Source organism: Phyllostomus hastatus, unplaced genomic scaffold (genome assembly GCF_019186645.2).
Source record: "Phyllostomus hastatus isolate PE091 unplaced genomic scaffold, TTU_PhHast_1.1 phas_contig_254, whole genome shotgun sequence".
NCBI classification, from domain to species: domain Eukaryota; kingdom Metazoa; phylum Chordata; class Mammalia; order Chiroptera; family Phyllostomidae; genus Phyllostomus; species Phyllostomus hastatus.
Window position 1 is genome coordinate 376501 of NW_025333810.1, and position 25931 is coordinate 402431.

The following is a 25931-nucleotide window of genomic DNA, read 5'->3' on the forward strand; positions in this document are numbered from 1 at the left end:
AGGAAAATTTTACTTTTGGGCACTGTCCAATACCCTAAGCCTTTCAGCACACTTGGCACAAGGGCATCACAGACATTTCTTCAGTGCACCAGTCTCACATGGTAATGATCCGTCACCATAAGTATATTGTTCTTGACAGTGAGCAGTAAGAAACCACTGGCTGATGTGTTTTACATGGCACATTACCCAATTTCTTTCTGCAGACTGATTTATAGAAGCAAGAATATTTGCTGAACATACCTTATGGAGACCGCCTGGTGCCTGGCCCCTCACCCCTTTACTCAGACAGGTAACAGCTGTCTGCGCTTACTGCCTGTCCTGGCTATAGGCAGGGCATACGTTAGGAGTCCCTTCCTCTGAGTTTGAAGGTTCTCCTCACTAGTAGTTTACTCATTCGTATCCTGACTGCTCTCCAGGTTTCTAGCCTCCATGTCTAGCCTCTTTAGGAGGCCCCCACAGTCTGCCCTTTACTCCCCTCCTGGCCAAGGGCATGTTTCCTCCTGTGTGAGCCGACCTCCTGCCCAAGAAGGCTATGCTTGTCCTAGTCCTTGATAGTCCTCAAACCTTTCAGATCTGCCTGAACTCTTGACTCTGACCTTGCTTGGTGCTAATTACTCAAAACACAAATTTACAAAAGCAGCATAAAAATGTCACTTAATGGCATTTTTAATAAATCCAATTTTATAACAGAACAAACTAAGAGATATAGTGTAATGAAGGGAAAAATGCATGTGGCTTGGGGTCAGGCAACTTACCGTTTATGAGATTGGATCTTCTCGTGTGCTGGTTACCGCAGCATCGCAGCCCAAGCAGAACAGTTCCATTCAGGAAGGGCCTTCCAGAGCTGATAGACATGCTCAGGATACACAGCTGTTAAGGGGAAGTTCTGGGTCTCAACTCCAGCTATGTCTTTCTGCCTGTGCTCCTTTCACCATCCAACCCTGCCTCTCAACAGTGAATCTTTAGATAATGTGAACATTTTGCTAAATGATGCATTACCTCAGTATTATGCTTTGAGGTTTATAAAGTGCTTTCACTTATATCTCATTTGACTTACTGAACAACTCTGTGAGGTAAGTATAGCTATGTCCATTTTACAAGAGAGGAAACTGAAGCTCAATAAGATACAGTGATTTGCACAGCATGAAACAACCTGTAAGACACAACTAATATTCATAAACTTTTAAAAAGTCATATGTGTATATATAACACCAAGAACCCTTTAAGTGGGGTATACTTGTATTGTTCACCCTGCTGAGTGTAGGCACCACATACTGTTTGTTGCAACAGCTGGAGACTTGCTAACATCAATCCCCAAAGTAGACGTTTCTTTCCGTCCACTTCTAAATTTCTTCTGCATTAGCCTTGGTTTATTCAGATTCTCTATGTGATGCCTATTTTTCTACCTGATTTCATGGCATACATTCCACATCTGAATGTACTGAATTAGAAATTGTGTTTCTACATCACAGGATTGTTTTACACTGGGTGGCAAACAAACAAATAAAATCTCCTTTTTATGTGCTTTTTTCACATCAAAAATATTCTTTGCTTCAGTCGTCATGAGATCCTCAAGCTGATATGACTACAGTGATAAAATATCCGTGTAGTATTTTACTTTGTTGTCATACATTTTCCCCGGTACCCCCACCATGGTGAGTAATTTATACATTTACTACTTGCATCTTCATTTATAGCTACTTTTTTTCTTTTCAGGTTTTGTGATGAAGGAACCTGTGCAGATAAAGCCAATATTCTGTATGCCTGGGCAAGAAATGCTCCCCCTACCAGACTCCCCGAAGGTAATCCTGAGGCCTCTTGGATAGTCTTATATTAAACTGCTTAATTTCTGATTCCAAAGTACTTTTTACTGTATGTCCTTTCCAACAGTTGGTGACAATGGTCTGTTCTGCTGTTTTACACTAAAAAAGTGCCTGTATCACCTGCTTTGTACCGGAAAGTTTTTGTTTAGGTAGTTACTCTTGCTTGGCCTCTCTTTGGCAAGGAATTTGCCCACACAGCAGTTTAGATAGAAAGCAACCAAGTTGACCTCAGGCCACCTTGGGCCTAAGGCACATTGGTTCTTGACAGCAGTAGCATTTTGAGAGCCAAGAGGGCTAGGAATTAAATAAACTGCTGTTTCAGCAAACAGATTTTTTTAATAGTCCTGGAACCTGAGTATTTAATATGATGCCAAACCTCAGCTGGCTTTCTGACTTCACCTCTAAAACTGTTTATAGCCTCCAATGTGCGAGTGAATTGCTAGACTCTCTTTTGTTGCTTAAACACTTCTTAATGTCAAAGTGAATGTGCGGTTCTGCTACAGAATAGGTCTGCCGTGTGTCGGGACTACATCTTGTGAAGTACAACTCCCTCTCTTGCCTCTCTAACTCATGTCACTCTAACTGATATCTGTTTTGCTTTGCTTCAAATGAGCCTTGGAATCCTCTCTATAGTTTACCAGCCAGCCACTACCAAGCAAGTTTGGAAATTAATAAGGGGGTCTGTCATACATTTGATGACATTTTAAAGATCCATTAGTACAGCATATAGAAAAAAATTTCTTCACCAGTCCATATTTTCTCTGTAGATAATTTTTAGCTTACTAGCCAACTTTATTAATCTTAGGACTATTAGGAACCCTTCAGAGGCCAAAAATTTATTGACATACTAGACTTTGTAATCTAGTTGGTAATGGTTTCCTCAGTAACATTTTTGTAGATAACCTGTTCTCATATGGAAAGAAAAGTAATTCCTCTGAGATGTTCCTAAGAAGTCTATTTCCTCTATTCAATGAGCAAATAAAAATAAATGTGAATATATACAAAATGAAGGGAGAGAATGGGTTCATGTATGTCTGTTCTATAATCAGGGAGAAAATTTTGTTTTGTTTTATTCTGTTTCTTTCAAAATGACTGAATTGTCCTCTTACTATGTAAGTAGTTACTCTGGTTCTGAAGTGGGAACTATGTATAGAATTCTGTCAAAGCTTTGAGAAGGATTGATATTAGAAATACTAGAAATATTGGAATTAGATTATATTAGAAATTTTCAGTAAATCCCTAGTTTACTTTCATTTTCATACGTGATATGTGATTTTATTTACCTTTTGATTTCACAGATCAGCAATCTGAGATTAGCTCCATTTGAGACTCCTCTTCTAAAATGTTAATTTATCATCTTTTGTAAATCTAGGTGTTGGATTCAGAGTTGGAGGAGAGACTGGAAGTAAATACTTCGTACTACAAGTGCACTATGGGGATATCAGTGCATTTAGAGGTACATTTTGAAGTATTGGAACTAAACACAACTCTCAGTACTACACTGTTTAAAATATGTATACTAAAATGAAACTTGACCGCACCCTCTGCCCACTAGGATCAACTACTTTTGTTTCTTCTAATTGGGGACTATGGAGAAATTTATTTGAGGGTATCTCTCTTATGCATCCTACTGTGCTTTCTCTTATGCTGACTTTAAGGTTCTTTGGCTTTCCAATGTATTATCTTATCTACCTGCTTCTGTTGGGGGATTCCTTCCAAGCTGCATTGTCAGAAAGTATAGGCACTAGTAAATCCTTGAACTCTCTGAGCAAGCCCTTGGGAGAGTCGGCAAGTGTTACAATACCAGCGAGGTTCTCAAACACTCTAGCTCATGTCAGTGCTTTATCTATAATCCACACTTTCCAATTCATGAATGCATCCATTGTCCACTGCACTAATGCAAAAATCACCCACCCCTTAAGGCACCCACTGCTGAGCACCACCCTAGACACCTATTGCTCACCTGTGATTACTGTGCACTTCATTTAAATGCTTCTTTTCTTATTATAGAATTGTAACATGAGGAAGGGGCCCTTTCCCAAGGCAACCTGGACTGGTGCCTGCTGTTCCTTCTGCTGTACTCAGTCAAACTCCAGTGGCCTTCCAGGCTCACACTCCTATGTTCATGGGAGTGTAAATATTAGGCAGTCTTCTCCCTGGCTTGTCAGCTTTCCTATTGTCTTGCTGTCTTATAAATATCCCCCAAGTTCTATAACCTATCATTTGTTTGTATTAACTAGACTATACATTTCCCTCTCCAGACATATTAGCTCTCTGTCCCACAACTGAGTCCAGAAGTAGGTTTCCATTTCTGCCTATGAAATATCCTCTGGGGCTTTTGCTGAGACGTTCCATGGATTCTCAGCATTTAGGATTGGACAAAAGTATCTTCCTCTGGGAAAAAAAATGTTGGAAAGAATAATTTTATGTAATTGAAAAATTATAATTAGTGGTTTAGTCAGATATATTATCAATTAAACAAGTTCCTGTGGGCCAGCCCATGAACCCAACTTCCAAATAAAAGTTGTTTTGATGTTAAAAACATGCTTTGAGTTATATATAAATAGTTTTTCATTTTTGGAACAGAACCTAATCTTAAGTTGTTAACTGTCTGTAATGCTAAGACACGGTTTTGTTGAAAACAAAGGAATAATTAATGTCTGTGTTTAAGGAACAAAGACAGAAATTATCTCTTCTAAAAATGTACCCTGTTGGTATCAGTGAAACAGGCAGATTCTAAGACTACTTACTGTCAAAGCTCTGATAATACTGTAATTTTTCTAAAAAGGCAAAGAAGGCTCTCTGTGCGCACCACCGCTAAGTAGCTGGTCATTCCCACACACACCCTCCCCTTTCCACTTTTTATCCCTCTAGAGAACCCCTAGACTTCACTTTTCAAACTAATTCCTCTTGGCTTTGTAGTGTTGCCCAACAGATATTGCAATGATGCCCTTGGGAAATGGATGGCATATACTAGTTCTTAAAATATATTACTATAATAATTTCATTTAAGTTAATTTATTACTGATGAGGAATTTGCAATTTGTTTAGTCTACAGGTAATTTTTAAAGTTCTGATAGTCAATGCATAAATCTATATAAAAGATTGATGATAAAATTTTATATAAATTTTTAATTTTTCACTTTTTTGAGAATCATATTTATGAGAGAAGATATAAATGAGATATGAGGGAGAAAGATTACTGGTTCTGTATTTCATAGAGCTTATTATTATATAATGAAAATATAAATAAAACAATTTGTTCATGTGATTCATTCAGTAGTATTAGATATTATCTTTTGCCTTAAGTTCTGTGTGGCTTAGAATAGTAAATAAACACATGGGAAAATGTCAAATCTCATTAAAACAATAAGAGATCACTTTATATTTATTAAATTGGGGGTAAGTGGAAATCGAATTATAAAACCCAGGACTGCCAGGGTTGGCATGAATCTGGTACAGTTTGGGGAGGTTTATAAATTAGTGCAGCATTTGGGAATGCAACTTTATTATATACATTCTATACAGAACATTAAAATCTTGTTCTGTGCTTTTATTCTAAAAAAATAGTATTTTTTTTTATTTATTCACTTTTAGAGAGAGAGAGAGAGAAACATCAATGTGCGGTTGCTGGGGGTTATGGCCTGCAACCCAAGCATGTACCCTGGCTGGGAATCAAACCTGCGACACTTTGGTTCACAGCCCGTGCTCAATCCACTGAGCTATGCCAGCCAGGGCTATTTTTATTTTTTTTAAAAATCAACCAACCAACAATTATTTATGCACCACTGACTATTAATATGAAAAGCCAGAAATTAACAAATATCATTAATAGGGGACTAGTTAAATAAATAACAATGAAAATAGCTAAACATAAAATAGACTATTTCATATAGACTACCTAAAACTGTACATATGTTTGTATGTTTCCAAGGATTATAAGGAACAAGGACAAGTAGGAAATAGTAAGCAGGAAAGACAGCATTGTGTGGATTGTTTTCCTTTGGAACACAAAACATTGTGCATGTAAATTCCACAAGCAGAAGCACCAGGCAAGTTTTGCAGTACCTGCCGTCCATGTGCTGCCTTTCTACTCACAGTCTCCCGGCAAAGAAGAGTCCACACAGAGCTCCATGTGCCTGATTTGAATTACTGTAAGGGGCAACTTGTACTTTAAAACGTTTCTGTGCTGTGACTGTACACATATCTTCAGATACACCTAGAAGTGAAAAACAAGGTCATCATATTTCTGATTAAAAATGCATTATATAAGTTATAGATGTATTAAAAATATACACCCATGTATGGTCATATTAGTTTCAATGAAGATTTGAACTTAATATTATTAAAACTGTTGATGATACCTTAAGCACATAAGTTGTAAATCAGAAGCAGACTAAGACTACAAAGAAATTACTGCCCTCTTCTGAAAAGTGGAAAAATGTTTGGCATAAGGGCCTGAGCATCTTTCCACCCAGGGAAGGTTTTAGAGAGGTGAGATGCCTGGGACTTTTCTTTAATGAAAAGTGAAGGTAAAGCAACAGCAAAGGTAAAATACCTTCTAAAGTTTGTTGGAATGGGATAAAGTGTCAGAGAGAGTATCAGCTAAAGCCAACTGGGTATGCTTGGATTGTGATATCTGTTAATAGGAAAAAATTGCATGTGAGTTCTGTGGAATAACATGCAATATTTGTTTTGTTTGGTATTTGTTTGTTTTGGAAATCCTACAGAATGTGAAGTGGTGAAAACATCATATATAAACAGCCAACTTTATTAAATTCCATGTCAGTCATGGTGTCACACCTGTACCAAGTGCACTAATCTTCCTGCCTGTGGGCGTTTAGTATATTCCAGCTGGAGAGACAAGAACAAAACAGGGCATTTCTAGGCAACAGTAGAAATGTGTTCCAGATATGGAACCTGTGGAAAGGTGGAGTGGACAGGTGTGCCTGGAAGGAGGTGGGGGCAGGGGACATAATCTGAATGGCTCTTAGAAGATGGAGCCAGAGCAAGGATTTGAATGGTGATTAGAAGCCCCAAAGTAGACAGAGGGAAGGGGAAGACACAATCCAGAAAAAGGTAAAACCATGTACATGGACACAGGAGAGTGAAAAGTCTCATGTCCACAAGGAACTTGTGGCATTTGGCGTCACTGGAGTGTGAGATACAAAGGGAGAAGTGGCAAGAATTGAGAAGAGAGGGGAAAGGTGGGGACCAGACCCTAAAGATTCTTGTGAGGACTTTATTCTGAAGGCACTCATACTGCTTACTAGCCAAGCTACATACAACCTGATCAGATCTTCCCTTCAGTCCGAGGCCTGAGGGCATGGAAATGCTACTCCTAGCTTTGTGAAGAAAGGACTGGGGCTCCAGGAGGCCATGGTGAACCTGGGTTGTGGCTCTGGAAGGCCAGCATAAATTATTTTTTTAAATGTAGGGTTTCTATAAATTAGTATTCTTTGTAAAACAGAATGTAATCTTATTAGAAATGAAAGTCTCAAAGAGGCAATAGTGTAGGGGTTGGGTGACCAAACTGTGGGAGCAGATGGCCTGGCGGTGGCACTTGCTGGTTTGTTACCTTCACCAAGTTCCTAGCCCCTCTGCCCACCTCGTCTATGAAGTGGTCTCATAATGGTTCACATAAATGTACCTGGTAAGTGCTCAGTAAATGCTAACTAGTATCATTCTAGTCCCTGTAAAAGGCTTCCAGGGGATATAAATTCTCCTAAATGCGTAGTTGTTATAGTTTCCCATAACATGGAGAGTACGTTGGTTACTTTTCAATGGTGTTTTATTTCTTGCTATGTTCAGACACAGAACTGTGTTCACATCTCTCACATTGCCAATAGAAGTTTCCTACTTGTGGTCTGTGCCCTGTTCTCCCCAGCAGTTTTTGTTATTTGTAGTTCAGTTATACGAAGAAACTACAAGATTAAATCCTTGCACTTAAGGAGATGAGAATGGTAGGAACTAGAGATTCCGCCTGGTCTCTTTTTTTTTTCTTCCTGTGTTTTTTCAACAAAGTCTTGTTCCAAAGAGAAAATTCACCTGAGATTTGCTGCAAAAATTTGCCACATTTCTTAGGTATGTCCAACCCAGGAGACTCTTAGGAAAACTGGCCTCTCTTTTCCAGAGTCCCTGGCATTAGCTTATTGGTCTCCATCTGATTTCTCAAACTGGAAAACCCATGCATCCACCAACTACAGTTGGAACTAATATTCTTAAAATGGAGGTAAGGATCTCTTCCCAAGCGCATAAGCTCTGACTCCCATTGGGCTGTCAAAATTTCCAAGCTGCCTAGTATCCTTAAGCTCTTGGTTGCATACAGGAAAATTAGCAGGTATTCTTCATGAAGAATACAGACCACACACACACACACACACACACACACACACACACTCATTCTAGCATGTTCTTGGGAGTTTATAGCTACAAGATTTGTTTTCCTTAGATTGGGTGTTTAATACCTATGTTCTAAATGAGATCAATGATACCTGGGGTTGTTTTCAACTCTCCTTTATATGAGCTCTAAGTTTATCTCAACATTCCTGGTCTTGTCTTAGTAATATCACATCATGAAATTCTAGTTCGAACCCTTAGAGAATGAATCCTTTTCAATAGCTAAGTTTTCCAGAAAGCTAAGGTTTTTAACTCTTTAAGTACTACAACTTCAGAGCATTCTGGCCAGAAATCTTTCCCAATTATAGTATGTGCTTTATGAAATTAGGATTGTTGCTATATGTTAAATGCCTGCAGCTGTGCCCAGCATATCACTGACGGGCAATAAATGTTAGCTGTACTTCTTATCCTCGACCCTTTTCTACCTAATTATGTCCCTCATAATTTTAGGAGTAGAGTTTTTCCACTTAACTGGGTTTGCTGCCTTTTTCTACCTGCCTTTCTATATTTTCTATAGCTTCCTCTGTTGTCAAGCTACCACTTCAACTCATTTTAATTCAGAGCGCTGCATGGAGGGAGGCAAAGATGAATAAGAGCAGATTCTGCCTTCTGCAGTTCACCCAATGGAAGCAAATAAAACAATCACTATAATCACATGAGCCAGCACACACTCAATGCAGTGAGAGACAGGGTTGAAAATCAAGCAAGACCACCCCAAATTTAGAAAGAGATTTTATGTTGCCAGATTGATTTCCTATAAGCATCCTTCTCCCTTGTTCTACATTGATGCTTTAGATGTGCAATCTATGTAGCTAAGTTTCTTACCATTGTTTGTAAATTTAAAATAAGAGAGTCTGAGTTGAATCCCTTCAAAGGAATTTTTGCATAAAATTTTGGGAACATCAGTGCCTGGATTTGGTGACTTTCAGATTCAAATGATCCTTACCCTCTTTGTACTGTTCCATCCTGGCTATGTTCTGTTTAGGGGTGGCTTCTCAATAGCTTAGTTCTGGGCAGATGAGTATTACCACTAGGCACAGAGATTGCTTTCATGCATGCAATGAAAATACTAACTAATACTAACTAATAGTAACTAATACTAACACCATACCAACAGGCGGAGTTCTTGCCATACCACAACTGAGGGAGTGGTAGAGGGAGCTAGAGGGACTGGAAACAATTGCAGGCAGGACGGAAAACAGAGGACTCCAGAGGAATTCTAATTCCACTGCATCTCTGCCTTACAAGAGTACTGCCAGGAAGCTATTGGAAAAATCTTTGAAATTACGAGCCCAGGAAAAATCCCTTGCTAATGCATTTTTGAACAAGATGGAGCATAGATCAGTGGCCGGGCAGCCACACTTAAAGTTATTCATTCCAAGATAAAGCACACTGCTTCGACTTCAGTGTAAGTATCAGAGTGCTCTTGACTCCTCTCTCCCTGATCGTTGAGATAGCTGGAAACTGGGTGGAAGATTGCTCCCTATTGCTTTCACTGTTGTCTTCCCTAAATCTGTCCTAGATACCTCCCCCTGTACATTTTCCAGTGAGATATACAAGCCTGCTTTTACTCACTCCTACAAAGTGAGGAATGCCCTGATCAGGGTATTTGAACCCATGATTTTCAAGGGCTCTGGAGTACTTTTCAGATTGAAGAATCTGCTTTGAAATTGCAAATATGGAGGGTGTGGTTAATGCCTCCCCACTCCTAAGGAGATGCCTGAAAGCCACTGAGTCTCCACACTAACAGGGAGACACAGATGGCATCCTCCCAGCTCTCAGCCTGGCCCTTCCTGAATAGGACCCTGATGTGCACATGGTCCAGCAAGCCTAATCTCCTTCCACTCCTTCCAGAATATGATAGTTCTCACCGTGAGCTTTCATTTTAGGATGCACGTAATGCTTCCAAGTTTTCAACACCAAGAGTAGCCACCTGCTTAAACAAGCCTCATCCTCAGTAAATACAGAAATGTGGTTCCAGGAAAGGTGCACTTTACCTGTTTCCCTGTTCTCTCCCCAGGCGGTTCATATGATACCCATGCAATCAGCTAGTCTCCTTTCTTCCCTCCCCAACTCCCGCTTCCTGTTTCTCTAATAGTCCTTAATATAGCGGTACAAATTTTATTTAAATACTTTGGGCCAGATATGGTTTAGTATTAAGAACTTAGAATCTTTTTGAAAAGTACTCAAGTGCATAATTTATATATTACATTTTATCACCTTTGGTGGCCTGAGGTACCATGTATAATCAAATACATTAGTATTCCTATAGAAAATGTTCAAACAGTCACACCATAATGGATAAATTAAGACCATAAATAGCTTCACATTCATTTAGATAAAATTTTGCTGTCAGATATTACGAAAAATCTTTAGGCTTTTCAGATTTCAGAAGTGCAGAAAGTCAGTTTTAGAATAATGAAACCTATTCCTTAATACATGAGCTATCAGTTAAAATACTAACCCTGATTGGAGGATTCTGTATAAATATGAATGTTTTCCTATTAAAATAATCTCTCTCAAAATTTATTTTTCCCATTTGTGGAAAATACAGAAAAACATTAAAAATAAAAGTTAAAAATTATGATATTTTACTTTTAATAAAAACCTATAATCTGTAATATGAAGTGATGGTTGTACATGTCTGTGAATATACTAAAACCATTGAATTGTAAGCCTTAAAGAGGTGAGTTGTATGGTATGTGAATTATATCTCAAAAGGTATTACAGAAAAGGAATATGATTAAAAAGAATAAAATTAGCCCTGGCTGGTGTGGCTCAGTGGATTGAGCCCGGGCCTACAAACCAAAAGGTCACCAGTTCGATTCCCAATCAGGGCACATGCCTGGGTTGCAGGCCAGGTCCCCACTTAGGGGTGTGTGAGAGGCAACCAATCAATGTATCTCTCATACATCAATGTTTCTCTCCCTCTCTTTCTCTCTTCCTTACCTTCTCTCTAAACATAAAAAAAATAAAATATTTAAAATAATTATACTACCCTCTTCAATCCCACCTCCCTTTCCCACCCACCATCCCCCCTTTCCAGGTAACTACCGTTTATGTCTGCCAACTTTTCATATGCTTATTCCTACATTTCTATACACACACACAGAAACCACAGATGTGTAGAGAGGCACTTTTTTCTTTTGGGGACAAAGATCATATCACACTCTCACAGATCTGCATCTGCTGCTGTTTTTAACTTAACGATGTACCCTGGGCATATTTGTAAGGCAGTACATGTAAAGCTCTGCATTATTTATAATGGCTGCCTAGTATGCTGTTGTGCTGATATGCTATAATTTATATACCCTGTCCCCTATTAAAGACATTGAACTTCTGAGTTTTTGCTGTTACAAGCAGTGCTCTGGTGAGTGTCAATGTTAGAAATGTGTTAGGTAACCATGTATTGACACTGCAGGGTAGATTTCTAGAAATGGGATTTTTGGGTCAATGAGTGCTTAAACCTTAACCAATTCCACCAAACTTGACAAAACAGTTTTTCCAATTTACGGTCCAGTGTGCATGAGCAAGGCCCAGGCTCTTACCTGCACTAGATCTCACACTTCAGAATTTTTGTCCAGTGTTTACTGAAACACAGGAACTCCTCTACTTGCCTCATTAAAGGATTTGAATTAACTGGAAGGTCTGAGTAGAATTACCTGTAAAGTACATAATCAAGGTCAGGATTTCTCAAAACCAGATCTGAAGACTACCTGCATCAGAATCTCCTTGGGGTACTTATTAAATGAAAATTGCTGGTTCCAGCCAGACCTACTGAATTAGATGCACAGAAAGCAAAGTCTCGGCAGCAGCATGCTGGGGGCTCACACTGACTCACAAGAGCCAATAATTAATTTTCAGATCCTTAATGAGCTGATTGTTCATTATAGCCATCATTAAAAATAAAGGCAATGAATACTCAAAAATCATCATCTAATTATTTTACTACATTTTACTATTATCTGTGCTCTAGAGAGCATTTATATCGATTGTTTCGGAATGGTGGAAATACTATAAAATGATGTTAACTGCTCATCTCTTCCTAACCCAGTGTTCAGTGATGTCACATTGGTAGCTTGAAATCAACCATGGTGGGGAAATTAACACCATGGAAATTGACAAATGCTGCAAATCAGTGCTTGATAAATTATTTTGTTGGTCATTTGGATTTAAGGAAATTGTGGAAGAGATGTTAATATTGCAGATTATTGTGAGTAGCCAAAAAATTGAGGGAATATTCTTTGAGTATTTAAAAACTGTTATCCAATACAACAGAGATTCTGCTCACATCAGTGATGAGCAGCTGCAGTTCTAACACATGTCTCTGTTGTTTCAATAAACAGCACAGAATATCAGCAAATGTTCTCATCTTAACCACTCACTCATCGATTCCAACCACAGCAAAAATTTTTTTAAAAATTCTGTGATATTCGATTGGTTATATGTAATTTATAATAAACAGTATTATATATTGTATTATTTGTTAATTGTGTGCTACACGTTTTTATATTAAACATATATAATAAAATTTATATATATACACATAGGCATATTTTTTCAGAGAGTCAGTACACCCTACTAAGCCCACATCTGAAATGTTAACAAGATGCCCAGTCAATTTTTATGCAAATCAAAGTTTGTCAACTGCAGCTCATATTGCCCTAGTAAGGATTGAAGTTACCTCTGTATCTTGCCTCTGTAGTACAGGTATATCAAGGCAATCTCCTGGGGTTTGAGACATTAAGAGGATAGTTTGCATTTACCAAAATAAGTATAATTAAATCTCAATTCTCTTAAGAAAAGGGGAGTTTTGGAAGAAGAAATTGGATTTAATTACCATCTGGTTATTCTAGCACTTTATTTATTTTACTTAGAAATTTAAAAGAGGGTTTATGCCCTGGCTGGCGTAGCTCAGTGGATTGAGCGCGGGCTGCGAACCAAAGTGTCGCAGGTTCATTTCCCAGTCAGGGTACATGCCTGGGTTGCAGGCCATGACCCCCAGCAACCACACATTGATCTTTCTCTCTATATATCTATCTCCCCCCCTTCCTTCTCTAAAAATTAAATAAATAAATAAATAGATAGATAGCTAGATAAATAAATAAATAAATAAATAAAAAGAGGGTTTATTTTTATTCTTAACTTTTTCACAAAATTTACTCTTTGTATTTTAAAATGCTATAGTGGTAGAAGCTACCTGCAATCCATGTATGACTTTCTTGGACACCCCTTCCCTGTATACAGGGGTGCAAATGTTCCTTCTTTACACTTAAGCTAAACAAACCTTTTTGAAGAATGAGCGAAAATAGTTAAGTTATACCCATTTCTTTTTTAAATGTAATCTTTATTGTACTTTTTAATTACCATGTAGCCCTCTTATGCTCCCCTCCCCCAGCAGTCACCACACTGTTGTCTGTGAACACGAGTCCTTTTCCTTTTTGCTCAATCCCTCCATCCCTTAAACTGCCCCCCCAACCACTGGCTGTCATCTGTTCTCCATCTATGAGTCTGCCTCTGTTTTGCTTGTTAGTTCAGTCTGTCCATTAGATTCCACATATGAGTGAAATCATAGGGTATTTGTCTTTTTCTGACTGGCTTATTTCACTTAGCATAATGTTCCCCAGGTCTCCTTAAGTGGAATATGTGGGATGACAGGGACTAGACCGCTAAAGGCAGAAACCATGAGACCAACCTGAAATACAATGATTGGCAAAAAGGTAACATTCAACTTGCATGAAATTCCATAGCCATGGCCTCTTAGGCCTTTCCAGATAGAGCGAACAGATGGAAACATGGCTGAGAAGGCATGGTTGAAAGGAAACAGTGACATTTATTTTATTTTCTCCTAGGGGAAAAAAAGGAGTAAAAACCATAGATCTGAGGTGTGTAAACTAATTTGTTTTTAAAGCACTTATTTTGGCAGCAGAGATTGAGTCTCCAGGGTGATTGCAGGAGGACAGTGTGGTAGGAAGGTATTGTCTAGCCCAGCCCCTCTATTTTACAGAATGGCAATCGATGCTTAGAAAGGTTAAGTGACTTGCCTAAGGTGGTATAGTTACTAGACCAATGCTATTAAAAACTAAAAAAAACTTAATGTATGTTGGATTTCCATTTTGTACATGTGCCAAAGTTCATGTCCTAACGATATAAAACAAGTAATAGAGTCTGTGTTTCTAAGTCCTTTGAACCTCTGGGAATGGAGAGGAATGAATTTATTCATGCACAACAGAATAAATATGAATAAAGATGGAATCATTTAACTCATCTCATTTAAGCCTTTTCATTCTGATGTATTAAGTAATCCACTTCCCTTATCTGGTAGGGGTAGTTCTAAATCAGGTTGCTTGATAATCCCACTGATTTCAGAAGCGTGGTAGTTGGATGTTCTCATTCTTTTCTAACCTTCATTATGCACAAGCAGCTTGACATGAGTCGTGGGAATGATTTTAGGACTATTCACTCCTCTCAAATGATCCAAAAGAAGCCTGTTATCTTGAAGTATTCTTTTGTTCTTGCCAATCTGTTCACATAAATATGAGTGCCCTGGTTCTCCAGCTTCTGCATTTCAACTTTGCTAATCGTGTGCAGTATGGAAAACTAATGATCCTTATTCTCATTCATTCCATGGACACCTGTTTACTTTAATATCTAAATATAGTCATTAAGTATCAAGAATTACATTTTTGTTCATTTGGTTATGAGGACATATGTAAAGTACTGCAGTATTCTTTTTTAAAAAGATATGTTAAGAATGTTTTTATCCTTTAACATGTGTTTTTATAGCAAGTTAACATTGAACAATATAATATTTAGCTTAAGTAAGAGTTTTCCAGGAAAAAATAATCATTCCCTAATTCCATTTAGTTTTTCTCATTTTATGTTTTTTTGAGAAAACCTTATACTTTACTTTCATTTACCTCTTTGCAACTCTTGCTTTTGTTGTCACTCATAGTTAACTTCTTTTTTTTTTTATCCTCACCCACAGACATGCTTACTTTTTTAGAAAGAGTGGAAGGGAAGGAGGGAGGGAGAAAGAGAGACATTAATGTGAGAGAGAAATAGCCATCCATTGGCTCTTGTACACCCCCTGACTGGGATCCAACCTGCAACCCAGGCATGTGCCTTTACTGGGAATTGAACACTCGATCTTTCAGTTGATGGTCCAACCAACTGAGCCACAACGGCCAGAACTAGCTCCGTTTTTGGAGCTGGTCAGGGCTGTACAGTCATCAACTAATTAATGCCATTTAAATTAATAACAGATAGCATTTCATTTTTAAACAAAAGAAATTAAGAAAAGAAAAAGAAAAGTTATTTTCCCATTGTCTCACATAAAAATTAGGAGGTACAATTAAATTTCAGTGTAACCTGTCATTCAAGGCACTAGCAACACTACCTGCAGCATGGTTTTTCACGTCTCCACACATGCTCTGTCTGGTTTCCTACCCCTCACCCTGTCCCTCCACAGCTCCCTGTCATTGCCTTAGTGTGTTTACATATGTGTGCTAGGAGCTCCAGTGAAAGATGGAAGTCATTAGAGAGAAATGCTAAGATTTCACATTCCATTTCCCATTTACTATGAATTCCTTTTTATGGTAGTTGACTACCTTACTTGTAAAATGGAAAAGATATCCTAAATAAATACATGACCAAAAAGTGTTTGATGAAACCTTTGAAATATAACATTTAATGAAACTCACAAAATCATGTTAGAAAGACAAAATTCAACTCTTCCTGGGCCCAGAAGAGACCGTTCTGCTTTCCCTGTTCCCATTATTCCCATTCCTCTTGCCATTATCCACTTGGAAGCCTTTCATCCTGCTCTACGTTTTTTTCCATATATTTTAATTCTGCTTTTCTCCATCTTTGAAAACTGTTAAGAGTTCTTGTAGGAATATTTCTTCTCCCCTATACTTTTTTAGCCCCATTTCTTTGCAAGTATTCCTCATCCTTTTTTAATGAAGTTAACTGTCATTCACCACCTACTAATAATTACTCATAACTGAAAGGAGACAAAAACCTAGTTAGTAAGTGCAGACCCTTCCACACTGACCCTTTATCTTACAGCACAGGTGGCAAACACAAGGCCCGCAGCCCAAATCCGGCCCTCCACCTTGTTTTATCCAGGCTGGTGCCTTGTTTCTACCCAGCAGCAGCGACGAGCTCTTGCTTAACGGTTAAGGAGTAGTTACATTCATACAGTCCTAAAATTACATTCGGCCCTTTGAAGGCAACCGAAATGCTGACATGGTCCCTGGTGAAAATCAGTTTGACACCCCTGTCTTAAGTATAAAGACTGGCTTAAAGTCTGAGGAAATTTTGAGGTAATGTCAGTCACCTGGGGGTTTCAGTGGTTTTCCATTAATAGAGTAATGATACTTAGCACTTTATACTACTTCTCAGCTCAGAAGTTACTTTATTAATCCTCATACCACATTACAACATATGGAATGACTACAAATTAATGCTAAATCAAATATATGAGCTATAATGTTCAAAGTGTATTCCCTAATTAATACCAAAGACTACACGCATGCATAATTATATGTAAATTAGATGCTTTGGATTTTTTTCATTGAAAAACCAAAACACAATGCACAGTAGTATTTTAAGTTGATAAAAATAATTGGGTTGAAAATGTAACCATTGTTTTTTAGTTGATTTTCAAAAATCACATTTCAATTAACTTGCAGTTTTTGTAGAATATAAACTTCCAGTTTTCAAAACAAAATAAATAGGGTGGTGTTGCCACTAGATTATACTCTTTATCATTTGTGAGTGTTTAGAGGTTTAAGTTAAATAAAAGATTGTGAGCACGTTGCACATCATCACTGAGAATTCAAAAGGGTGTGAAAGGAGGTAAACTCTGTGTGTGTGTATACATATATATACATATATATAATGCTCATAAGATGATTCAAAAACTCATAATAGAGGATTTTATATGAGAAACATTTTAGCCTTCATATTTTAAATTAAATTTAAAACTGTTTATTTGATCAAAACTCTCAAAGTTCTTTTTCATTCCTATACTTTTATAGCTATTACATTTTGCCCTCAGTAGGAAGAACAGACAATAATTGGAAGAATGCAAAAGAAACTTTAGATTATCATTTTAAAAATAAACAAATGTATGTTAAAAACAGAGCTATGGAAGTCAAAAGTGGTTGCTAGATCTTTGCACTGAGAGAAAGGGGAAATTAAAAATTATTTGTTAGGTATAATACTTAAAACTGTCCAAAGTTCATGAAGCTAGTGGGCAAGCTAGTTAAGTGTGTCTGGTTTTAGCCAAAAGACAACTCCTTCAGAAACACAAATAAATCTTTAAATATTGTCTGTCCCTCAACATAAAGATTTAAAATTTAACGCCTCAGGAGAGGGACCCAACTTGAGGGCTTGTGCTGCTTGATCTGGGTGCTGCTAACCCGGATGTGTTAGTTTTCTTCAATTCCTGAAGCTGTACACCCTGATTTGTGTGCTTTTCTGTAAACTATGGTTCAACAAAAGTTTAAAAACCTATCAGTAATTTAAAAATTCAGTGCCATGTTTTTAAAAAATTCTGTGTTTATCTGTGGTTTTGTCTTTTTATTTTACTTCCTTAGAAGTGTGATTCTGAAACAAGTTCACAATTCTGAGGGAAAAAAATAGTGTAAATTGTAAACTTTTACTGTAGAATTTTTTTTGCTTTCCGAAAAGATGGAGACAGGAGCATGCTCTGACATTAGTTGTCCCACAACATCCTCCAGACAGAGCGATTAATAAAAGCATGTTGGTGAGCCCACCTGCCTTCCATTTGATCTCTTTTGGGAACAGCAGAGATCATCATTTGTGAAAGTCGTCTTCTTGCAGGATAGGTAAATGCATTTTCACTTCCCTGCCACAGGACAAATGGAAGCCAGTAATTTCTAGTCCCATAGCAGGGAATACAAAATCAAAAGAGGCTAATTCACTGCAGTGGCAGCTTCAAGAGGAATTCTTTTTTGAAGGTTTTTTTTTTCCCTGAGTGCTGGTTTATTTAGCACTGAGCTAAGCTTGTCTGCTATGCCAGCTTTCAACAGCCTCCAGCAAACCTGGGCTGTTTGTGCCCTACATTAACAGTGCCCCTATTTCTGTTACATTTGCCAAACTGGTACATATTTGCCATCACAGCTTAAGCTGTTAATACTTTTTTGAATGGAGACTATTTTATATCAGTGTATCTGTCACTGGAGAATCCTTATATTCTGAGAGTATGGTTTCAGGGTTCCATAAATTCCCTAGGAGAAATTTGGTGACTTGGATTTTGTTTTGAAGAAACTCCAATGAAAGACTTTAATATATGCATTTTCTGATTAATTTGGAGGATTGTCATTTTACTAAGTACTGTCAAGTGAGTTTAAGACCTGCCTTTAAAATCCAGGTGGTACCAAAAGCCGTGAAGGGAGCCATCAAATCCAGGCTTCCATTTAATGCGCCTATGCCCGGAGTGAACACAGGGAGAACCGTATCTGCTGTTCCCTCTGTTGTTTCCTATTTGCCTCTGGTGCTTGTGCCCATCTCTCTGTTTTTGCAGGGTGTCAAATGTACGGAAATAACCTTTGTATATACAAACAGTGTCTGTCCAACTCTACAGAAATAACTTTTCTTGTTTCTTATAATGTGCCGCAGCCAGCACACCTGACAGCAATCTGTTCCAATGCTAAGGAAACTGGCTTTGTTTGCTCTGTTAAGAGACCTCACTCTACTCTCTCCTAAGGGATTTTCCAAGTCATTTAGACTATATGAAATTTTCCCCGACTTTAGAAATGAATCCCCAAGTAATCTCCTATTCTTGGTCACCTTGGGAGCCATGATTTAATATTGGGAAAACATCATCTGTCCCATTAACTTATTGTTGTTAATTTAGAACAAAGAACCATAATGTAAATATCAAGCCAACTGAATATTCAAATAGTTATTACAATAAATATGTACATATAGTATTGCAAAGTTAATTGGTGTGTACTATGATATCCTTGTTTCATTTGTGTTTATTTGTTTAAGACAAGAAGAAAGTTGGAACGATAGCCTTTATATTATATTCAGGACACTGAGAAGATGGAGGGGAATAATACCATTTAGGACTATTTGCTTACAAATTTTCTAGAATATGTCTTTATTATTAAAGATGTTGCATCTTTGTTTTTCATAACACTTGGCAATGGTTCAGGCATACTTTCTCAGGACTTCCGTAAGAAAACGATCCATTATCCAAAACTGTGGTTGGGATAGTAGGTAATGGGTGCACTTTCCTTTACCTTTACCTTCCTGAGAAAGCTCAGTGAATTCAAATCCACTCTATGACTGTTTTTCTGAAGTACTTTTCCAATTAGTGGAATGCAGTTCACAATGCTGCATTGGTTCCCTCAGGACTGATGGTTAAGCTGTCCTTTCATTGAAGCAGGAAACAAGTAGGACAAGATGAACTCATGACGTGTAGAGGGCTATCTCTAGAGGGAAAGGTTAGGAGACACCAACAGACTTCTAAGGACCTAAGATGTAATAGGTCATTATCATGCATTATTCCACATACTCACTTTACTACTTAGCTACCAATCCAAGCAGGAACTCTAAGCTATTATTACAAAAGCAAGCTAAATAGTTTGGAATGGATAACCTCACATCCCGAGCATTCACCTTCCATTAAGAAAAATGAACTTCCTGCTTAATGGATGTCTTTGGTACTGCTGGTTACTTATCATTCTTGCTTAATTCCTCCCTTAGCTTCAGGCTATTCCATAGATAAAATGCCTTGGAAGTGTCTAATAAATGGAACATTTTTTCTTTTTTAAATAAATAATGTTGGCTACATATAAACATAGGAGAATTAATTTTGATACCCTAGTGTGTCACCATTTAGCTGAATTATTTTGGCCAACACTCTTAATCTCTGTAACCTCGTACTTCCTGTCTGTAAGGTGCAAGAGTTCAACTCCATGACTGCCAGGCTCCCTTTCAGTTCTGAAATTCTATGAGCTTGTATATTTGATAAAATATGTTGCTGTGGTTATATATCTCTGCCTAAGCAGAGGAGAGCAACTTCTCAAAAAAAAAAAAAGGCAGTGGAGACCCTTGTGGAACAGTCATCCAGTTTTCATCTTGCGCAAGATTGGGTTCTGATTGAATATCATTTTCAAGTGTCATCCAGTGTCTGCAAATACTTGATTCTTTCATTATCAGACAACTCCTTAGAAGTCTTAACATTCAACGGCCAGTACAGCAGTGTTGACCTATACTGTGATATGCTTCTAAGGGATTATTAGGCTTTGTTATTTGACATTTCTTAAATTGTTTTTTTAACTTTTCCACTATTAATATCTTCACCATTATAAATGCAGCTAGTACATATGTATGCCATTATAATGGAGTATAATGGCATATGATGAAATATACCTCCTGATGTCATCTGATCCCTATCTTGTGAATGAAGTTTCATCTCCATATCTTGAAACCCACTAGGCTCAAATTATGTTTTACTGAATAAGAACAGCGCTCGTGAAATACCTTTAACAGGGATGTCCTGGGTTCCGTTTTTTGTAAATACAGAACATGAATAGACAAAAGTCAAGTATTTACCAGTGTACCTTGGAGACACAGTAAATCTATAGCCCAGTCCAGTGAAGGAGAGAATTATTTTACTTTGGAATAAGAAGATTAAAATCAGATAAATGAAACTAACTGGGAAGAAGAGCTTCATGATTTTCACATGATGACACTTGTACAGGATAAGTGAATAAATATAGGTTAAAACAATTTCAATGTTAGTATAAAAATGGCCTTGGTCTCTTTCCTACAAACACAGGATACTGTTGAACTGACTTCTTCTAGCCCAGAACTCAGGAAGGAGCAGATTGGCTTGTGTCTGGTCAAGGGGAGGTTTTTACTAAAAGTCATGGAAGGACCTGGAAACAATGACTATCAACTTCTTCACAGTCCTATTATCCCTAATCCAAGGATTTTGATTTAGCCAGAACATGGTGCTTATTTCTTACTAAAATGTCTTTATCTCACTGGTGATTCCATTCTGTGTCAACCTAGTTCAGACTCTTCTGAATCAGCATTTTTATTCTCATTTTGAGAATATTTACTTTTTGCAATATCTTTAACATATTATTTCAATTCTAATTTCTTTTTTTAACCATCTTTTTACTCATTTAGAATTCCCAGGTTGCTTTCCCCCTTTCTTCTGTTCCTGTGCTATAAGTTGGAGAAATCTGATGTGCTTTAGTTTCTTCAATTAAATTCCACACCTATGACTGAAATATAATTTTTAAAGGAAAATATCCATGTGTTGAATTTTTTTGGAATCTACCAATTAAAAGAATAATGACAGTAATACATAAAATTTATTGGACTTTTTTTAGTGCTCCAAATAGAGTTCTGTATTCTTTACATAGGTTATTTCATTTATGGACTAAATTTTCTTAGTGGTGTCATATTGATGATGAGTCCAAATCTATCAATTATCAAATCAATGACCTTCTAGATTCTACTCATTTTAGACAAAGGAACTTAATAAGGACCTCGCCAAAAAGTGATGGTGATCTTACAAGGTACTGTGGCCGAGTAATTATGTGTGATTAAAATATGTAAATTCCAAACTCTCCATGAAACAAATCCTACACCTGGTACAATATTTATATTAAAATATAAGTCAGGGGAATAGTCTGCTTCCTAGTCTACCTTTCATGTGGACAAAATCAATTCTGTAATTTTAGACTATTTTAGTCATTTGACTCAGTACTGTTCCCATCTCTCTTAAGCTATGGTGTTCCATTTTGGTGGTCTTCAGCCCTCTGTTGAAGTTTCCATCTATTTCCTCTCCTCTCCTCTCTCCCATGTAGTTTCATTCTAGTCACAGAATTAGTCTTTCCAGCTACCTTTTCCAGACAGCATAGGATTTTGATATTCTGAATTTGTTCTCTGTCACTTCTTAACTATCTCATTTCTGATTTTGTTTTTTTCTACTTGTGTGGTAAAATTAGTAGAAGCAGTAATGTATTTATTTAAGATAATAAACCTTCTAAGTGTCATTCATTTTTATGTTGATGCAAGTCAGGCAGATTTCATATATAGCCCAGTGAATGGAAATGAGTTTATTCTTATGAGGCTTCCTATCTTGTGGCTAAAGCACTATTACCATAGAAGGGCAGACAAAGTCAGAGCACACTGGAAGTCATTGGTAAAATATGCAAAACTAGCTGAAGTTTCTGAGTTCATCAGAAGTAAGGTCAGTATAGAGGTTACGGAAATAATAATGCATCACTGTGCAAAGGACACATTAAAGTTAGAAGGTCAGAATCTCTATTCCAAACACTAGGCTGAAATATGCTTCTCTCCCAAACTGCCACTTGCTGTAGGAATAGCTATGTATCCAGGAGCCCCTGAGGCCCTTGGGGAGTTCCAGTTGCTCCTGCAGGGACTTCTCACTGCATATCCCAGCACATGGGCCATTTAAGTCAAACTGTAGCAAGTTGTACTAGAAAAAGATTATGACCATTTACAATAATAAAATTGATTTTGAAACAATGAATATATGAATAACAATTGGTTCTAATAATGTCTAAAATGTATACAAATACGCTTTATAAATGTTTACTTTGAGATAACTTCTAGAATTTTGTTCAACTAAAATATCTTTGTTTAAAGTATAAGTACCCATTACTAAATAACAGAATTTTTTAAAGTCACACAGAATTGTAATTCTATCAGCCCATGGTTAAATAATCATGATAATCTAAAGTGTTCTCCGCACTTTAAACCATAATGTCTACATGCTCACATGAACACACATCCAAATACCCAGCATAGTTTTTAGAAATGCTTCATTTTCTGCTGATTCACTGCATCAAATTGACCAGATAAATTTGCTATAAACAAATTCCTGCATCACTTAAAAACTCTAGTGTGGTTTTTAAAGTATATCTCTTCACTAATTTTTCTTCTGTATATTTCGTTTTCTGGAGCTTTTTGTAAAACATGCAAAATTTTCCCTTTGGACCTTTATATTCACCAGCCCACTACCCATAGAGGATTTACATTCCATAAGACAAAACTTAGAGCCTTTAAAATCCTGTTTTTCCTGCAGTCCTATGTTATAGAATATGCTGGTGAGGTGTTCAGTATATTTTTCTCAAAAATATATCGATCATATTATTACTTGAGTTTTAGCTGTTTTCTTATTGCTGTGTGATATCCATAGGAGATGACACACAGCTAATAAACATGAAGAATCGAAAGAAAACCAGGTACTATGTCTCTGCAGTGGAGTGAGTGGTGAGACTGTGGCTCACCTTTTAAAAATCTAGAAGAAAGCAAATAGACAACAATTATATAGCAATGTCTATTCCCTTTTTTGAGTAAAAATCTCTCAATTTAGACAATTTAATTCTAATAAAGAACATTATCTAACAGGAAGATACACTGTTACTGGCAATGGTAACATTCCTGATGCTCTTAATTAGGTGACACATTTCAATTTTAATGATAAATTTATTTAATAGTACTTGAAATGTGTTAATTGATTTATTAATTTTCCCATTTAATTTTTTAAGTCATTTAAAGAATATCAACCAAGTTGGAAATCAACGTGTGATTCACTTGATTCATTCAGTGCAAAGATGGAATGTGCAACAAAGTGACAGTTCTCTCTGAACACTTATGTTTCTGCTAGGATGGACATTGTAGAAGGAGCAAACTTTCTCCTGGTGTTGTTAATTAAAATAAAAATTTACAAAGCCTGACATCCAGGAATTAGTAAGTAATCTTAAGTGCCAGGTACTGTGCTAGGTGAAAACCTTACAGGGATCCCATCACTCTGTTGCTTTAAATCTTCCAATGCTTCTTTACAGACAGAAAATAAAACTCAGACTTTCAACTTACTCTGCATGGCCTGTATGACAATTTCCAGTCACATGGCTACCTCATCCTTCCTGGACAACAGCAGATAAAAGTGCTACCCATGCTCACTTATCCTGTTCAGTTACTCTGTGACATTATCTTGTTTACATGTTTGGTGTTCTGCTTTTCCCTATTCTTCCTCTCCCAGTTTCCTGTATCTCCACTCCCACTAGAGGATAGGTACCATGGGAGCAAAAATCCTGAATGTATATTGTTTTTCACCATTCCCATGGTGCATAGAACAATGTGTGAATATCACAATTCTTCAATCAATATTATTTGAATGAATTGATGACTGACTACCCTTATTCAAAATAACCTTTTAAGATAGGTACAATGTTTTCTTATGCATGAGAAATGTTTCCTGAAATCAGCTAAGCTAATTAAGTGAGTCTCTAGAGTTTAGAATTCATTTGATCTAAATGAATGGAATACTTTGTACTATTCTCTTTTGATCAGTGGAGATATTTAAATAATTCTGGGTGAAGTCAACTTTAAAGTACTATGGACTAGGCAATTTACTAAATCTTATGCAGTACATTAAGAAAACCTTGTTCTCAGAAACAAAAATTTTCTTTTAATAAATTAAATGCAGTGCTTCCGTGTTTGAAAGCACAGACAAAAATAAAGATAAGATTGGTTGTTATTTTTTATTATTATTTCCCCATCTCTTTAAAGTTCATTTGAAACTTTTTTAAAAAAAGAATTCACCAAAATTATTTTGAAAATGGTACCTCACTAAAATTTAGGAGATAACAACAAAACACCCCAACTGATTAAATATAACATGTTTGTCATTGAATTTATTTCTGAACTATCTTTGTTACAATCAAGCTTAAGACTGTACAATTTTCTTTGTGTTTTTTTAAAGATTTTATTTACTTATTTTTAGAGAGGGAAGGGAGGGAGAAAGAGAGAGAGAGAGAGAAACATCAATGTGAGGTTGCTGGGGGCCGTGGCCTGCAACCCAGGCATGTACCCTGACTGGGAATCGAACCTGCGACACATTGGTTCGCAGCCCGAGCTCAATCCACTGAGCTATGCCAGCCAGAGCCTTTGTGTTTTATTACCAAACTATTTAATGTCATTTTTATACTTTCTAAACTTTATCAATGATAAATCAAAGTGCATATCTTGCTAAGTCACCTGTTACGCATCTCTCTGTATGAAGCCACCTTTGCTTTTCTCTTGACAATTGACAGCTAAAAGGGGGAAAAACAACTGTTTCATCTGCTGTTATTCACTAACATACTCCACTAATTAATTTCTGGTATAAATCTATCAACCTTGCACATGCACATATACAATAGCTATTTCTATTAAAATCAACTCAAAATTGAGATTTAAAGTGTTATAATTGCTTAGAATAAAGTGCAAAGTAGAAGGAATTTAACATATACACAAATAGTAACGATGAGTATGAGGTACTGTTCACAGTGTCTGTGGTGAGACATCAACAAGTTCAACACAGATAAGAATTTGAACAAGTAATTTTAATTTTTACCTTATTTCTATTTGGTGAAGGCAAAGGAAGACAGAGAGAGAGGATTTGTGAGAGGTCTCTGAAATGTCCTTGGCAAAGATAAAGAGATATTCACTGACTTTCCAATGAAGTTAAGGTGTAAACAGAATAAATAGATTTCTATTTGGAATGTGATAAAGGGCAAGTTTGAGGAACCAAACAAGGAGGTTTCATGTGGTTTCTGCTTTTAAAAAGTAGGAAAGGTAACTGTTCAGAGCCCCCTGGAACAACTTCTCTGGATATTTCAACAATATAGATAATACATA

General features: G+C 36.9%; 1 protein-coding gene across 12 annotated transcripts in view; it reads left to right on the top strand.

Moving 5' to 3' along the window:
• PAM (peptidylglycine alpha-amidating monooxygenase) overlaps positions 1 to 25931 on the top strand; it is a 278027-nt gene that overhangs the window by 183171 nt on the left and 68925 nt on the right. For all 12 annotated transcript variants that reach the window (XM_045837893.1, XM_045837894.1, XM_045837890.1 and 9 more), the window contains exons 7-8: positions 1717 to 1802; positions 3196 to 3279. In XM_045837893.1, coding sequence (XP_045693849.1) covers positions 1717 to 1802; positions 3196 to 3279 — 170 coding nt within the window. The remainder of the gene's footprint in view (positions 1 to 1716; positions 1803 to 3195; positions 3280 to 25931) is intronic.